The sequence below is a fragment of the Herpailurus yagouaroundi genome, unplaced genomic scaffold, assembly GCF_014898765.1.
Source record: "Herpailurus yagouaroundi ecotype Mexico unplaced genomic scaffold, PumYag 483, whole genome shotgun sequence".
Classification (NCBI taxonomy): domain Eukaryota; kingdom Metazoa; phylum Chordata; class Mammalia; order Carnivora; family Felidae; genus Herpailurus; species Herpailurus yagouaroundi.
The window spans coordinates 6,066,417-6,084,370 of record NW_024412700.1 but is presented as its reverse complement, the minus strand read 5'-3'; the positions used below and the strand labels follow the sequence as shown (position 1 = coordinate 6,084,370).

The window sequence follows — 17,954 nt, the reverse complement described above, 5'->3', positions numbered from 1 at the left end:
ATGACATAATTTATATGACTTTTCTTGAGCAGTTGAAGAAAGAATGTCTAAATGACTTTGGAATTTTATTGAAATATGTTTCAAGTCTTTGGAAAATATCCGTAGACCTGCATCTTCCCTGTAAGGCATTAAGTAAATCTCTTGACATTAGTATTTTGATGAAGGGATTTCTATCTAATTGTTCTCCTGGGTAGAAGGAACAAAGTGTTCCTGTTTAGATTCTACCATTGAATATTAGTCGTGGCTTAAATTTTCCTGTCATTATGTGCATGCACTGAAATTTAAAGCCTCCCTTCAGAAATAAATGGATGAATGAATAGTACATCCAACATGGCAGATATACTATATGAAATTACAGAAGGCCTCATAGTAAAGCTCATTCAAAGTATTTATTCTTTGGGGCGCCTGGGTGGCTCAGTTGGTTGGGCGTCTGACTGTATCTCAGGTCGAATCTCGCGCTCTGTGAGTTCGAGCCCCACGTCAGGCTCCGTACCCGTCGCTCGGAGCCTGTTTCGATTCTGTGCCTGCCGTCTGACTCTCTCCCGTCCGTTGCCTGTGCCAAAAAAGTAAATAAAGGCTAAAAAAAAAAATTAAAAAAAAAAGTATTTATTCTTTTAGAAATAAGAAATGAAGTGAATTAGAAATAAGAACTGGTTTTCAAATAATTTAGACAGCTTGATTATAGAAGATGTGCTGGGATAGACCTAGCTTTTTAGTTTTTATTTTAATGTTTCCTGGTCTACAAAAATAGGTAGTGGTCATTCATGTACTCTGCCATTACTTGAGCCGGAAGAGTCTCAAGACCATGGAGCTGAGGTTTGGTCCACGCTGTGGCTCTCCATTGGAGTTTCAGCCAGCCTTCCTTTGGTCAGCAGACAGTTCTTATTTCGAACTGTTGGAGTTTGAGACCACAGAGGAAAGCGACAAATATACCCTGATAGATTTGCGGTGAGCATATAAAGGAGCAGTCATAGTCACCACCTGTGGTCTCAGGTAAGCCCTGAAGGAATATTAGTGCTCCTTACAGTCCCTAGTGAAATTTCTCACTAATGCAAAAAGCACCTAGGAGAGAATTTTGCAAATGTTTCTTGGTAGAAAAAGGCCTTTAAACAGGTGGATTTTCCAGCTCAGTTACTGTATTTTAATGTCTTTGTACTGTAGCATTCTTTTTGGTGTATCAAATCCACAGTAATTAAAGTCCACCTAAAGCTGACACAAACCACTGAGAAAAGTACAACTGTGGATTTCCTGCATGAATTAGTTTGACTGCCTACTTTTTATGTGGACTAGAAATAGATAAACCGAGGTATTTTGTGCAATTTCTTTTTACCATCCAAATGAGAAATTTGACCCTACTCTTAACATTTTATTACAGGATTGACAGGTTCTGAGAGAAACATTCCCCTCTCCTGTTTTTAACCTTGAATACTTTCTTTGTAGAAGCAGTTATTAGGAGAAAGAATCCCAGTATCTCAGAAAAAAACTGTTAAGATTTCTTGGCTCTAATTTTTCTGATCTGCATGCATACTGAGGCTCTGGGGAAGGTAGGAGAAGGGCAGATTAGAACTGGGGGGTTGTGAGGAAATATAGAGAGGTAGCTTTTATGATAACCCTTCTGGAAAATAGGTAAAGAAGTTTATAAAAAGATTGGAGGCACAAATTTATGTTGGTACCAATTTACATTTGAGTCATTTTCTCACTGATAAGTTCAGCAGCCAATCTGCCTGAATGCTCAGAACTCCTCACTGATATGTTTACCAAGAAGAGGTAATAAGAACCCTGCAAGAGAGATGACTTAAAGTTGAAAATATTTGAAATCCTTTCGTTTGGAAGTTTCGTCCAATGTGAGTATTCAGTACTGTCTCTAATGCGTTTCTGCTTATCATAATTATATAGTATTTAGAAATTGTAGTGGTTTTCTTTTCTCCAGGTCCTCTCCACTTTATCTCAGCAGGCCATACACAGGTTATTGGCTGTGTCTGTCAGGATAGGGAAGCAGTGCATAGAGGGAATTGTAAATGTCCACTTGATCCAAGGTCAAGAGAGTGAGGACAGTTTCTGACACTCTCTCTTGCACTGGCGTCCCATACTTGAGCCTTCGTTGATAGCATTTCCAAATCCAAGTCATTCTGTACCTTGGAACCTTAGACTCCCTTTGGTTGATTTGTGTGCTAACCAGACTTTTTCTGGGTAATTTTAACTTGCTGCAAGATTCTTTCCATTTGTATTGATTTTAAGATTAATCAGTATGCAGACAAAACAATAGTGAACATTTGAAGATTTTTAGTTTGTGTCTCCCCAGCTCATGAACTCTTTGAACTCAGGTCAAGTCTGTTTAAGTAAACCTGTGGTGTAGTACTTCCAGGCAAAGGTATGTGGTGATTGCTTTAAAAGGTTTCCTGAAAACAGAGTTTCTCTTGTGATACAACGGATAAAGTATAGGTGTCTCATGTTTTCTTAGAACCTGTGGTTCTGCTCTAGTCTTGCCCCATTTGTTCCTGGTTTTTGAGATGTTAATTTTAGATAAGAAAATAAAACTCCTGCTTAGGTTTTTTCAATTTGTAGACGTCTATAGAACTCATTGCGTGGTGTAGGAAGGTTGGTGTTTTTGGATTGTCCCTGGGTGGTGGTTCTTGCTCCATTGTGCTGGGTGGCTGGTGAGGTAGGCCTTGCTTGGGTTTGTGCTGGTTGGGACCTCCCCCAGGTTCCAAAGGCGCACTCTGAACAGCTGTACCAGGTGGACTGAACTCCTTTACCCTTTCCCGCAAATAGCGAAAGAATTCTTTCACTGGAACCAGTCACTGCCCCAAGTAAGAATTTGGTGAGTTTTTTTATGTTGGGTGTGTTTTTGCTGTTGGTTTTTGTTTGTTTGTTGAGATAGTGCCTAAAGGACTATGCAGAGATGAGGAAGCTCAAATCCTTCTTAGGATGAGAAAGAATGTGAATAAATGAGTTTGGTGAACTTAATTGGCCAGTTTACTATTTGAAGTTTAATGACATTTGGTTTCCAAAATCACTTTATTCATTTGTCTTTTTTTTTTTTTAATGTTTATTTAGAGAGAGCACTTGCACTAATTGGGGAGGGGCAGAGAGAGAGAGGGAGAGAGAGAATCATAAGCAGGCTCTGTGCAGAACCCAACACAGGCTCGATCTCACAAACTGTGAGATCTTGAAGGCTAAAATCAAGAGTCGATGCTTAAGTGAGCCACCCAGGTGCCCCCATTTATCTTTTGAATTTTACTTAAAAATATTAAGTCAGTCACGTTTCCAGTGTAATAGATATGTATCTTCATACTTTCCTAGGTATTGATTTTTATTCTAGACGTTTTTTTAATAAAGGAAGGAGTGAACAGCACATATACTTCATGTTTCAGTGTTGCTAATGCAAGTGGAATTTAAAAGGATTCCCCATACGCTGGTGTACTTTTGTGGAGTTGCAGGTACTCAGTCCTCTACGGGCATTGGATTGAGCAGTAAAGTCCCATACAAGTGCTAAGTATTAACGTTGTCTTCAAGGGGAGTGCTGTTTGAAGAAAAAAGACAGTCCTTTTATTTAACTTCAAGCATTAGCCCATATTATGTTTTTAATGTTCAAAAATGGGGAAAATGATTTCATTAGAAAACGTCAGGTGTGCTCCAGCCACCTGCATCCCTTATGCTTCAGCCTGTGTAACGGGGAGGACTTTCCAACCTTCAAGTCTGGGTCTCTTCCCTCTGGCCTGTTCCCCTGCTTTTGAACAAATTAGTCATCCTCTGTGAGTCTATTTCATGGTCTGTTAGATGGAGCCACTCATTGTTCTAAGTGTGGTGAGGGTTAGACACGGTGGCTGTCTGTAGAGTTCCCGGCACACAATTAATGTTCTGTCTTTGTATATTTGGTTTAATTTTTTTTTAAGCAAAACAACTTTGGTAATATCAACATTAGAATCTAAAATATGCCTTTGTTCTTTTTAAAGGTAAGATTAAAAAGATTTCTTGGGCAGTGTCAACTTTTAAATATAATCAAAACTTAAGTAATCATACAATGATTATTTCTTGTTTGTAGAGACAATATAAATAACAAATATGAAAACTTATTTTTTTTTAATTTTTTTTTCTCCGTTTTTATTTATTTTTGGGACAGAGAGAGACAGAGCATGAACGGGGGAGGGGCAGAGAGAGAGGGAGACACAGAATCGGAAACAGGCTCCAGGCTCCGAGCCATCAGCCCAGAGCCCGACGCGGGGCTCGAACTGACGGACCGCGAGATCGTGACCTGGCTGAAGTCGGACGCTTAACCGACTGCGCCACCCAGGCGCCCCTGAAAACTTATTTTTTAATTGGACTTCTATAAAGGAGATTTAAGGGCTTTTTTGTGCTTTTTTTTTTTTTTTTTTTTTTTTTTCAGTTCAAAGGTAAGGTTTGAAACCAAATGATACATGTTCATGGGTTCCTCTGTGATTTAGGGATATGTTTTCTATTTTCTCTATATATCCCAGTTTTTATCTTCGATGTTTTTGCTACTTTAAATTCTGTTTGGTAGAACATAAGCAAATGTTTATGAATATGTATTAGTGAGAAGCAGATTTTGACTTAGTAAATAGAATTAAAATTTAGTAACAGACTTCCTTCAATTTTGATATATATTTTTTGGCACTTTGAAATAATCCCTCATAAGTTAAAAACCTCAACGACTGAATGCCTTGGGATGACTCTACTACAAGGAGACGGCTTGACGTGCAGCGCCAGGCAGCTCACTGGTATTGAGGGCTTATTTGTGCAGCTGTTTCTCTGCCTACTGTTTCTGATAATTCCAGAATGCGCTGTGGGCACCGCAAAAGTGTTTCCTCGAATGCTAATCTTCCATCATTTCTCTCCCGACCATTCCAGCGTTGACCCATTCATTGCCTGTAGAATAAAATCAACACTCCTTTGCATGGCATAGAAAATATTTCAGGCTGTTCCTGACCTGGTTTTTCAGCTTCAGCATTTACCATTCTGTCCATCTTCAAATCCAGCCAGAGTAAATTGTGTATGCCATTATTTTTGCTTAGACTAGGCTCTTCTTTGCATAGCAAACCCCAAGTAATTTTTCCAAACCCATGTCACAGGCTGTGTTCTTCCCAGATCTCTGGTGGACTCTTCCAGGCAGCGACAGACCCTCCCCTGGCCCCCAGATCTTCTCTCACGGACTGGTGGTCACACCTTTCCACACCAGTCCACTCCACCAGCTGTGAGCTTCCCAAGGACAGTCGTATGTCTAAGTCTGTGTCGTAGCCCTAGCTCAGGCCAGAGCCAGAAGTAACTGCTCAAAAACCGGCTGCTTCATTCAGCCTCTTCTTCAACAAGAACAGTCTATACATGTGCAAGTACATTAAAGACTAGCACAGGGACAGAAATGCAGTAACAAAACCAGAATTCACACCAGTCGACCTGTATTTCTGTCCTGGTGCATGACGGTGAGTAGAGAAGCTTTATTATTACATAAATGTAAATTCTGTAGGCAATTTGTGGGACTGGTGTGTGTTTGCAAGAAAGAAACAATAGCTTTATAGCATTACTCTGGCTTTAAGTGTGACAGAATGAATAGGAATTTGCTAGCACATTGGCAGACCTAATTTGAGAAATACCAGTAAACTTAGAGAAATCAAACAATGTTAGAAAAGGCACATGTTTTCATTTTGGAACATTTTTTTTTTTTTTTTTTTTTTGCAGAAGTCATTTATCCCATTTAATCAACTGCTTAGAAATGGGATTGCTGGGTCACAAGGGTAAATACACGTATATGAAATTTTATCATTACTACTTAAGTGTCGTGGCCCTTTCATGCAAATATTAAATAGAAACAGTCTTTAAATTGCTCGCTTCTTAGTTTTAGAAATAGTGGGTCTGGTAATCGTGTTTTATTGTGAATTGCTATCATGCTTGTTGAACTTTGCTATTAGCTGTTTCACGACTTGTACTGTATTTGACCTCTAGAGTCTAGATGAGTAGGTCACTATTAAACACAAAATTTTCTACTTCTGACTTAGTACTTCATACAGTTTTTTTTAAGTTTATTTTGAGAGAGGGCGCATGCCGACGCATGCCCAAGTTGGGGTGGGTCAGAGAGAGAGAGGGAGCTTGGTCCACACACTGCAAGATCGTGACCCGAGCTGAAATCAAGAGGCAGATGCTCCCCCGACTAAGCCACCCAGGTGCCCCAGTACTTCATACAATTTAAGGCATATAATCTGAGGTTTAGGCTTTACTCTTTGATTGGAGTATGTCCTGCTGAGAATTTAGTAGACTCTCTGGATTAACTGTCTTCATAGCACTTTCAACATCCTTTAGTAATAAAGTAGTCAGGAGCAGGGGCAGACAAATCTGGTTTTTTATCCCCAGTCAGTAGCTATCCTGTATATTTGGGAAGTTAATGGTTCCTGTGTGTAGATTGTTGTAAGAATGAACTCAGGTAACGTACGTTGATAGCTTAGCACAGAACCTGCCACGCACACAGCAGCACATGATACTGCCCTGGCAGTTACTTTGAGTGTACTTGGGTTTGAGCGAAGAGTGATGGTGCCCTCACAGATTTCCCGGAAACCCAGGTGGAGGGAGATTTGTTACCTCAGCCATCCAAGGACCAGGTCTTCAACACCTGCCTTCCTTCACCTGCTCCTCTGAACCTTTTATATGAAAGGCTTTGAAGGGAGCTTGTTCTTATCGACCACCTCATTCTATGATCTTAACCTTCTTGGTTTTGCGGACTCTGAAAATCTGGTAGTGTGGCCTGCAGATTTGCACGCACTCAGCCTTGTGCATGTGGACTCCCAGACAAGGCCCTCATCTTTGAAGTGGGTGGAAAATCTAGATTAGCCGAAGCTTTCTCTGTGTGAGGCATTGTACTTAGGATACCTGTTTATGGGGTTTCAGAACTTAGCACAAATTCAGTTTTTCAAAGAAACTAAGGAATCGTAAAAAAAAAAAAAAGTAAGAATCACTATAAACACATTTTACCCCTGAGGAGTAGTAGGAAAGAAAACCTTTGCACTAAACTGCAGAGAAACCATTTCTCTGAGATTTGTGGGCTTTGTAAGGGGACTCTCTACCAGTTAGCACAAAGGAACTGGCTGCCTACCGCCTGCTCACGGAAAAAGGCTGCAGCCCATCTGGCCCAGGTGTGTCTGGCAGGACCTGACGTCTGTCTTGGTTACTGAGGAACATGGGCCGTCTGTGCATAGAGGTGCTGGTGCCAGCCCGTCACGAGCCTGCCATGTTCTCGGTAGGGTGGGCGCTCCAACGTGTGTTGTGGGTGCTGGTTGTCGGCATCACAGCCTAAGACCACAACAGATAAGGGCCTTGTTTTCACAGATGGAGTTGCAGTTATTTACTGGAGATGAGGTATAAATGAACAGTTTGTGTTGTCACTTCGTAAAATTCGGGAGCAAAGAAAAGATCTGAAAACAGGTAAAAGGAATGCTTAAGTAGCAGATTAAATTCATCTTGCTGTAATGTTTTCAAAGGACACTTGACATTGGGAATATTTCTTTATGAAGCAGAGCAGCGGTTCAAGCTTCGTAGAACTGATGCCATGGACCGCCTGTGCACGCCCCTCTCATTGACATCGTAACATCCCCCAGTCTCGCTGTTACCTGTAAGCCCGTGTGGTCCTAAGGATCGTCTTGTCATGGATAGTTGTTATTTCTATTGAGCGTGGAATGATAAAGAATTTTAAACTAATTCCAACACTACGTTGAGGTTTTACACTTCACATAACATTTTACATGAAAGTACAGCCCAAAGAACTTACACTAATTTCAGTAATTTTCTAAGTAGAAACAGATGTCTCTGGAAAGCAAAACAGGATTTGAGGCAAGTCTTTGATCTGCTGTCTGATAAACATGTAGGAGTTTACGGTCTCGAGTGAGGTAATTGAAACGCAGCTCCTGTGTGTGAGTCCTTAGCTCTGGAAGCCCCACGTGGTTTAGCTGGGAAACCAGGCCAAGCCTCCCTGGGAAGCTGGCGGAGGCAGTCACAGCATCTCTAGAAGAGGCAGGCCTGCGGAGGGTGTTGTTGATGGTGTCGTTTACTTAGAAATATAGGAGGAGGAACACATCTACAGTGAAGTAGTTCTGGCTGTCCCCAAATAGGTGCTCGGCACGTGCTTTTCGGTCCTTTCTGTCACCAGTGTGGCTGGTTGGATTCAGCGGGGAAGGGCAGAAGGGAGGGCAACCTCACAAGAAATTGCTGCGTTGGACCACAGCTGAAGACCTGCCTGAAGGCCTGGTACTCTGGAGTGGCGGCCACCTGTTGCATTCCTGGTCTACTTTGCTATAACGTGAAGAAATGGCAGAATACAGCCTGCGGATGAGTTACACGTGTTCCCTAGTCCCAGTCTAGCAAGCCTTGCAACCCTCCCCAGCCAGCCCCAAATGTCTTAGTTCTTGGTGGAAAGTATAGTCCCTTTGGTACTACAGGTCCACTCGGGTCAGATAGGCCTCTCCAGGCAACATGTCGTCTGGATTTAAGCAACCTTTGCCAACACTTCTCTTTGCCAAATCTCTCTTCTTGAGCGTCATCCTTTTCCTTAATTCTGGAAAGTTGCCATCCCTTCGGTTTGGTCCCAGAATGGATTCAAGCTGACTGATGTAGAAAGTGTTGTTTCAGTTCCTTCTAGCCCACCATCATGGTCCAGGCACATTGAATCTGTGGTGAGAAGGAGTGGGCAGCCCCGGCCTGTGGACACAGAGGAACAGGGAGAACCTGCCATGGCCTCTCCTGTGGAACAGTGTGGCGGGCACAGTGCAGTGACCATGGCCTCCAAGCAGGACCCAGTTGCTGCTGGGCCCCATTCAGTGATGTATTCCTCAGGGCCCGGCGCGACAGGTGGGGCTGGTTCTCAGAGAACCATGTTCTTGGGAATCTTCCCCCCTGTCACTCACAACCAGAACATTCCCTGACCAGCTCCTCTCAGCCATAGCGTGGGGTACGGGGCTTGTGTTTCACTGACTGCTGCGCCTGTCTTCTTTAGGAAAGTGAGCGTGGCAGTTCCAGAAATCAGAATATTTCTCTGACCACATCTCAGTCACCCTTATAAAGCTGCCTGTGACCCATTGTACATCTAAGCCAAAAATACCAGTTTCAGAGTGTTAGTATGGTCTGTATGCTGTTCTTTCTTTGAGGGAGTGAGTACATAGCATTTCTCAGAGGAGAACTCCCTACCAAAACAGCTTTAGCCTTCCTTTGCGAGGGGGTTTTATTTTAATGGCAAAGAAAATACTTTTCCACCTTTTTTCTAAATAGGCTTATTTCTGTCTCTGCAAGCGCTCATTCTCTCCAGTATACAGGCCCTACTCGTGGAGGACCGTAATCAGTATTCATTTGGGAGATAGTGTGAGAGGAGCCAAATGAGGAAACGCATCTGCCGGCTGGTTTGGGCCAAAAGAGGAAGGCAGGAGGGAGAGGTGGGTTCTCGAAGGCTGGGAGTCTGGATGTCTGGAGGACTGATGGCAGTGCCGGCGATGGCAGGGAGAAGCCCGTGTCTTACAGAGGAGATCGCATGGAATCGCTCCCTGATGTTCCAGACTCCAGTGCACTCTCCGTGGGGCCTCACAGATTCAAAGAAGGGACTATAGCCTTGGTGGTCATTAGACTTTTCTGCCTCAAAGTGTTGTTGGGATGTAAAGAGCTGGAGTGTCACACATTTCAGTGTCTCCTCAGAAGCCGTTGTGCGCGCTTCAGAGCAGGGCGTTGTAAAGACGCATTACGTGAACAGTAGGCGAACAATAAGAGTGTTCAGTAGCCTGTGTGACGTTTTATAAACAGTTGGGAGTCAATAAGTCATGTGTGTGTGTGTTTCTCTTAGGTTCATTTTCCAGACACTGAGAGAGCAGAATGGCTAAATAAGGTAAGAGTAGAATATACCGAATACCAGATTGTCCGTGGGATTAGAGGGTGAGGGGCCATCTTTCCCTTTTTGGGAATTTGGATGTTGACGATGTGTGAGCTCATTTGGACTTGGTTGGCTTCCGCTCCCCCCAAAATTGAGTCATAACTGATACATTCCTAAATAGTGAAAACTGTGTCTTTAACATGAAAAAATTAGTGATATATTCATAGTTGTGTATTTGGCCTGTGTCTACTTTCCTGATTAGCTAGTGCTCGAGTCTATTTCATAATAATTGCAGGCAACATTTTTGAAAATATTAAGAAAAGGGAAATAATTCTCAAGAAATTTAATAATAGATTAATAATCATTTTAAAAGTTATTTTTAAAGATCACATGCTTTGAAGTAGATCTCCTTTATCCCTATATTTTATATATCCTTAGAACTATAGAGTAAAAACCAATGTAGATTAATGATTCTTTTATAGCACCAAAAGTTATTCCATCATTAAAGAAAACTCTTTAATGTTTTATTAAGCCCTATACAGTTTTACGTTTTTAGCAATAAGTTGAAACCACAGGGTTTTTTGATTTTTTTTTTTTTTTAGCAATTTTAAATGTGCTGGTATGCTTAAACGGAATGCTTAACCATAATAATTCCTGAGACATATTAGTTGGTCAGTAGTTTATTGTTGTACATTTTTGAAGTTCAGATCATGTTGATTTTGCATACCAAAAGGAGACACCCTCTTTTAATTTTCAAAAATGCTGGTAAACTGTAGGGGTGTAATTTTTCATGATGACTTAAGTACATTATTATTTATGTGTTATAGCATCTTGTTTGATACGAATTCTTTCTTCTTTACAGACCGTAAAACACATGTGGCCTTTTATTTGCCAGTTTATAGAGAAGTTGTTTCGAGAAACCATAGAGCCAGCTGTGCGAGGAGCAAACACCCACCTCAGCACCTTTAGTTTCACAAAAGTTGATGTGGGTCAGCAGGTCAGTTTCTTCTTAAGTATTCTTACTTGTGCTATGAACACTTTAAAAAAAATTTTTTTTTTAAGTTTATTTATTTATTTTGAAAGTGAGGGCAAGCACAAGCCGGGGAAGGTCAGAGAAGGAGGAGAGACAGAATCCCACGCAGTCTCTGCAACATCAGTGCAGAGCCCGACGCAGGGCTCAAACCCACGAACCATGAGATCATGACCTGAACTGAGATCAAGAGTCCAACACTTAACCGACTCTGCCACCCAGGCGCCCCCATGTTGCTGTGAAAACTCTTAAAAATATATTAAGCTACTTCCAATTATTTTCTAGAGAAAATTGCTCTAGAAAGCAACCTGGGGAAGTTCTGGAAGGGTGTCTCTGCAGCTCCTCCCAGGTCTGCCTCCCATGGGATGCCCTCCCTTGTCTTTTGTGAGGCCCTCACTTGCCCTCATTCTTCCACTGTGGTCTTTGGCCAGTTCGGTTTCCTTGGTTGGTTTCTCTCCGTTCCAGCGTTTCTTTCTACCTCACATCCTTCTGTCAGAATTACCTTTGCACAGTTTTTCACAATTTATCTAGTTGGAAAGGGAGTTTGATATATGAGTTCATACTAAAAGTTTAATAATCGACAACAAGCTTAACATGTTTACCCCCTCAAGATCTTTAAAAACAACTATTAAGGACTCCCAACACCAGGCTTGTAGAATCACATTAATTATATTGATGCAGGGAAAGAAAAATCTTGTTACTGGAATCATATAAAGAAAAACTCCTAATTCCTAGTATTACTTCTGGTGAAAGCCTCAAGACAACAGGTAAATTCGTTGCTCGTGGCAGGCTTCCTTTTTATTTTTGTAAGTCAGTGTTTACAATGATTAGTAACAGTTCAATGTAACATTTTTTTAATTGAGGTGTAATTGACATATAACTTTCCTGTTGTACTTCCCAAGGTAACATTGTTTTATATGCCTAATGAAAATTCAGAATTCAGTAATATTTTTAAACACACACACACACACGCACACACGGCGTACACACATTTGGAGCATATACAGTAGAGCCAGAGAGCACAGTGTCACCGTATGCTGCAGGTCAGATGTCTGTGCTTCAGCCCCTCAGGGATTTGATAAATGTGGCCAAGGAGTGTCTGACCTGGTGACCTGGTGGCTGCGTTGTGTTTATCAGTGCCGCCAGGCTCATCCCCATCCTGTACTCCCAAGCCATCAGTCACCTTCCTCCATCAGAAGTGATTTTCTGCCTACAGAGAACTCTCCATCTTACCTGCTGTTACTCAGCATCTGGGGTCTCCACTGCAGGCGACTGTGTTGTGCTGGGCTGTTTTTCCTCTTGGCTGTGAGGTCTCCAAATAGGTTACAAGCCTGGGGTCTGCTCAGTCCTGTTGTTAGAGCGCACACGTTAAAGGACTCCTTTATAACACTTCCCTTCAGTATTTACTTTACCTTCTCTGACCTGAAAGGATCACAGCAGATAGGAAAGCACGATTACACGGTCGAGTGCCGTGTGAACTTGAAGCAGGGATCGGGATCGCACACTTTTTCGTAAAGGGCCATTGAGGCATATTCTCCCCGCCCCCCCAACTTCTTTTATAACCCTTTAAAAATGTAAAAACCAGGGCGCCTGGGTGGCTCAGTCGGTTAAGCGTCCGACTTCAGCTCGGGTCACGATCTCGCGGTCCATGAGTTCGAGCCCCGCGTCAGGCTCTGGGCTGATGGCTCAGAGCCTGGAGCCTGCTTCCGATTCTGTGTCTCCCTCTCTCTCTGCCCCTCCCCCGTTCATGCTCTGTCTGTCTCTGTCTCAAAAATAAATAAACATTAAAAAAAATTTTTTTTTAAATAAAAAAAAAAAAAAAGTAAAAACCTTTCTTAGCCAAAGGCTAAATTTAACTTGCAGGCCCTGGTTTCCAGTCCCCTGATGTCAGATAATACGCCTGTGTTTGTGGAGAGTTACAATTCTGATCCCAGATGAGTTTGTTTTAGGGAGAATTATGTTCATTTTCTACACGCACTTTAAATCTGATTGTGAGATTATCACCCAACGCAGACCTCTAAACTAAGGGAATCTTACCTGATGCGGACATTTAAGCTAAGGATCCTAAGCCACCTGTACCCCATTTTCACTCATCAACATAGCAGGTTGAACCATGTTCTTTGTAATTCAACAGTCTGTACATGTTTGAGCCAGTATCATTGGGGGAAAGGCCGGGAACCCAAGATAGTAGGAAGTGTAGGGAAGACTTAGAGTTTAATCCCGTAGCCAGTTGAGGGGTGAGATGTTAGGGCACCTAAGCTGCTTCAGTAAGCGTAGTACTCTTAAAGTATTTCTTCAGCTTGAGTGTTTGATGCCCAAATGGGAGATTAAGAACTTTCCTAGAAGTGATCTCAATGTGATAAAATGGGAGAAGGTTTGGAAGTGGTGTTACAGCTGGGCCCTTGAAATATGACATTTATTATAATCTGCCTTTTCTTTTTATAGTCATGTGATTCTGTCTCTGTCTCAGGTAATAGGTGTTAAAATTATACCTACAGCCAGTATTTTTTATTTACTCAAAAGCTCCATTGTGGTGAAAATCCTAAGAAATGAAAAATTATAAGACATGAAGAAAAAACAGAAAGGAAGTTACATTTCAAACCATGTAAGGACAGAGTAGAGGGAAAGGATCAAAGTAAACTGGGAGAAACAAGGGGCCGTGGGGCTTGACTAAGCACTCACTGTGTGCCAGGCGCATTTCCTTACATCCTTTGATTTCTGGTAACCTCGTTAGATAGATGCCGCTAGGACCCATACTTCACAGATGAGGACACGGAAGAACGGAAGCTACATAAGTTGCCCAAAGTGAAACATCGAGTACACTGTGAAAGCAGAACTGTAATTCCTGTAGCGTGGGGCTAAGCTTGTTCTCATCTCTCTGCCATTTGGGTTTATTTTTCACCCTGCCTGCATTTTAAAACAAGCTGCCTCTTGTTTCAGCCACTCAGGATCAATGGTGTGAAGGTGTACACTGAAAATGTGGACAAAAGGCAAATTATTTTGGACCTTCAAATTAGGTAAGTTTTTGTTTGTGTCATAGTTAATGACATATAATGTTACTTAGCTAGACCCATAAAGCGGAGGCTGTAATGAGCACTCTTCTTACCTGCTGTTTGGTGGATTTTTTGTTTGTTTGTTTATTTTTGAGGAAGAGACAGAGTGTGAGCACGGGAGGGGCAGAGAGAGAGGGAGACACAGAATCCGAAACAGGATCCAGGCTCCAAGCTGTCAACACAGAGCCCCACGCGGGGCTCAAACTCACAAACCCTGAGATCAGGCCTGAGCCGAAGTCGGAAGCTTAACCGACTGAGCCACCCAGGCATCCCCGGTGGATTTTGACTAAACTGTTAAAGACCCACATTTATTTATTTTCTGCATCTTAATTCCTAATAGCCTAGATAATTGCCAATTGTAAGTATGTTAAACTTTAAAAAATTGAACACACTACAAGAAAACTACAGACCCATATCCTTTATGAATGTTGATGTCAAAATCTTCAACAAAATACCAGCAAAGTGAATTCACCAACATATTAAAAGAATTAGACACTGTGACCAAGTGGAATTTATTTCCAGGGTGCATATGAAAATGAACCAAGCACCGCATTAACAGAATGAATGACCATCTCTGTTGATGTAGAAGAAGCATTTGACAAAATTCCATATTCTTTCATAATAAAAACACTCAACAAACTGAGAACAGAAGAAAACCACTTCAGTGTAATAAAAGGCATATGTGAGAACCCAACAGCAAACATCATCCTCAGTGGTGCAAGACCAAGCTTTTCTTCCAAGACCAGGAGCAGGTGCGTCCACATTCACCACTTCGTGGCACTGGAAGTCCTATCCAGAGCCACTAGGTAAGAAGAAAAAGAAAAGGCATCCAGGTTGGAATGGAAGAAGTAAAATTGTCTCTGTTCACAGGTGATACGATCTTTCATGTAGAAAACCCTAAGGATTCACAAAAAAACCTCTTTAGAATTAGTAAACAAATTTAGCAAAGTAGCAGAATATGAAGTCTGCACACACACACAAATCGGTTACATTCTATACACTAACCATGCACAATCCAAAAAAATCAAGAGAAAAATCTCTTTTACACTAGAATCAAAAAGAATACTTAGGAATAACCTGACAAGGTAAAAGACTTGTACAAAGAAAACTACAAAACATTGCTGTGAGAAATTACAGAAAACATAAGTAAATGGAAGCAGCCCATGTTCTTCGTTTGGGAAACTTAATATTATTAAAAATCAACACTAAGAGCAATCTGTAGAATTAGTGCCGTCCGTATAATCACATATCTGATAAGGGATTAAGATCTAGAATATATAAAGAACTTCTAAAATTCAACAATAGCAAAAACAACCCAATTCAAAAGTGGACAGAGGTCTTGAATAGATATTTCTCCAAAGAAGATATACAAATGGACAATAAACACGTGAAAAGATGTTCCCCTCATTGATAATCAGGGAAATGGAAATCAAAACAGTGAGATACTACCTCACACCCATTAGGATGGCTGCTATCAAACAACAGAAGACAGCAAGTGTTGGCGAGGATGTGGAGAAACGGGACCCCTTGTGCACTGTTGGTGGGAACGAAAATGGTGAATTGCTGTTGAAACAGAACAGCTATTCCTCAAAAAATTAAACATAAAATTACCATAAGACCCAGCAATTCCACTTCTGGGTCTATACCCCAAAAAAATTGAAAACAAGGTTTCAAAGAGTATTTGTACACCCACGTTCACACCAGCACTATTCGCAGTAGCTAAAATGTGGAAGCAACCCAGATGTTCATTGATGAGTGAATAGATAAGGAAAATGTGGTCTGTACATGCAATGGAATATTATTCAGCTTAAAAAAAAAAAAGGAAATCCTTCACGCTGAGCACCAGGTGGTTAAAATAAAAACTTAAAACAAAGATCAACAGGTGACTTTAGTATATAGCTAATTATCTAATACCATCTAAAGCCAAAAATAAAAAAACTTACAAGGAAATTCTGACACATGCTACAACGTGGATGAACCATCAGGACATTATGCCATGTGAAATAAGCCTGTCACAAAAAGACAAACACTGTAGGATTCCGCTTACATGAGGTACTTAATGTGATTACATTCATAAAGACAGGAAGTAGAAGGGCGTGTACCAGGGTGTGGGCGAGGGGAAGACGGTAGGTTGTTTAATGGGACAGAGTTTGGGTTTGTCAAGATGAAGAGAGTCCTGGAGATGGTGGTGGTGATGGTTGCACAAGATGAAGGTGTTTAACGTCTCTGAACTGCACTTGAAAATGGTTAAGATGGGACATTTTACGTTCTATGTCTTTTCCTACGATAAAAAATGGGAAAACCGTTAATTGAGGGCAGGCACCACACCTGGCAGATAAAGGTGGTTTTCTTTAGTTCTTGTCCTCATTCTTCGTGAATGTGCTCATGGCTTCCTGTGTCCCTGTGAGGCCTGGTAACACACTGTGCAAGGGGCCGCTGCTGAAGCGTGTCGACTGACAGACACGCTTCACACTTTTGTTTTTTTTGATCCTTGACTGAGGATCCTTTTATAATGTCGTCGTTGAGTTTTTAAAGTGTATGAATATAATAAATGTAGAGTGTTGGTAACAATTACCTTTACTTTAGAAAGGAGCATTGACTGCCTCTAATGATCTGATGGAAAACCTACATCTTTAAAATACCAGACACTACTGCAAACCCTGTTGTCATCTGTAGAATAAAAGAGGAAGGCCCGCTGGGTCTTCAGCTCAGCTGTGCCCTGGGACGGTCCGCTAGGCTGATAATGAGCTTCATGAGGATGGAAACTTTGAGAACAAAGTTCTCTTGTTCCAGCACTGAGGAGCGTTTCGTACGCATTTATTAAACATTTGAAGGAATCAGTTAATGGATGCCATTGTGAAGATGTAGTCTGGCTTTCATGGTTTTAGCAGCCATGACGACAGACGCAGATTACGCTGCTCAGATATTTATGTTTCTTTAAAAAATCTGCATTCCACTTTTTTGTGTGTTCCAGACTGAGACCTTGATTAGATTATTGGCAGTAGAGATGGGGAAGGAGTAATTGACAGATACTAGGAAATGAAGTGATTGTATCTTAGGGTGAAGAAGAGGAAAGTTTCAAGATTTTTTTTTTTAATGTTTATTTATTTTTGAGAGAGAGACAAAGCTCCAGCAGGGGAGGGGCAGAAAGAGAGGGGGACACAGAGAATCCAAAGCAGTTTCAGGCTCTGAGCTGTCAGCACAGAACCCGACTGGAGGCTCGAACTCACGGAGCATGAGCTCATGCCCTGAGCCGAAGTCAGCTTCACCAACTGATCTACCCAGGCGTCCCTCAGGATGGTTTTTTAACAGGTGATTGGACCAGCTAGATCCAGAATCCTGTTCAGTGAGAAGAATCTATTGGTGCTGGTTTTAACACCAGGACATAAATGTTAGAAGAATTCATCCCAGATGTTTTTCATTAGTATTTTGTGTTCTTAGGCACCGTCCTTCCAGCATTTCTCAAACTTCCTGCAGACGTTCTCAGGCAAGAGCAGGAGCGTGACGTGCTACTTTGGGAGTTGAGGGTGGGAGTCAGATCATAGCGACCCCACAGGAAACCTGCTCCTATTAGGAATAGATGCAAGCCTGACATTCAGCGCTATGCTCTATTAATGCTGTTGTTTTGGTGGTTTTGTTTTGTATTAATGTTTGCCATGACTTGATCATTGGATGCCCCCCACGTGGATGCATCATTTCTAACCTTTGATGTCACAGAGCCCTGGAGCACTGCTGTTAGTTTTCTCACAACCAGAGAGAGCATGGGTGCAAAATTTACTTCTGGTGAAATATAAACTTTTTTAATATCTTAAACAAAAACAGTTGTTTACAAAACGAGTGAAAACTACATTCCATCAAGAAACTGATCCAGAAATTGCACTTTGAGAAGTGACGTGTGTAATCAGTGTGGCAGGTGTCAAGTCTGCTAGCAGGGACATGTGCAGTTCCAGGCATTAAAGACTCAGATATGGGTCTCAGGTTTGCCTACAGGCTGGTTTTGGTTGCTTTGCTCTCATTT

General features: G+C 41.7%; 1 protein-coding gene across 4 annotated transcripts in view; it reads left to right on the top strand.

Annotated features, from left to right (window-relative positions):
- ESYT2 (extended synaptotagmin 2) overlaps window positions 1-17,954 on the top strand; it is an 84,076-nt gene that overhangs the window by 18,401 nt on the left and 47,721 nt on the right. For all 4 annotated transcript variants that reach the window (XM_040464466.1, XM_040464467.1, XM_040464468.1 and 1 more), the window contains exons 2-4: window positions 9,827-9,868; window positions 10,716-10,850; window positions 13,824-13,900. In XM_040464466.1, the coding sequence (XP_040320400.1) occupies window positions 9,827-9,868; window positions 10,716-10,850; window positions 13,824-13,900 (254 nt within the window). The remainder of the gene's footprint in view (window positions 1-9,826; window positions 9,869-10,715; window positions 10,851-13,823; window positions 13,901-17,954) is intronic.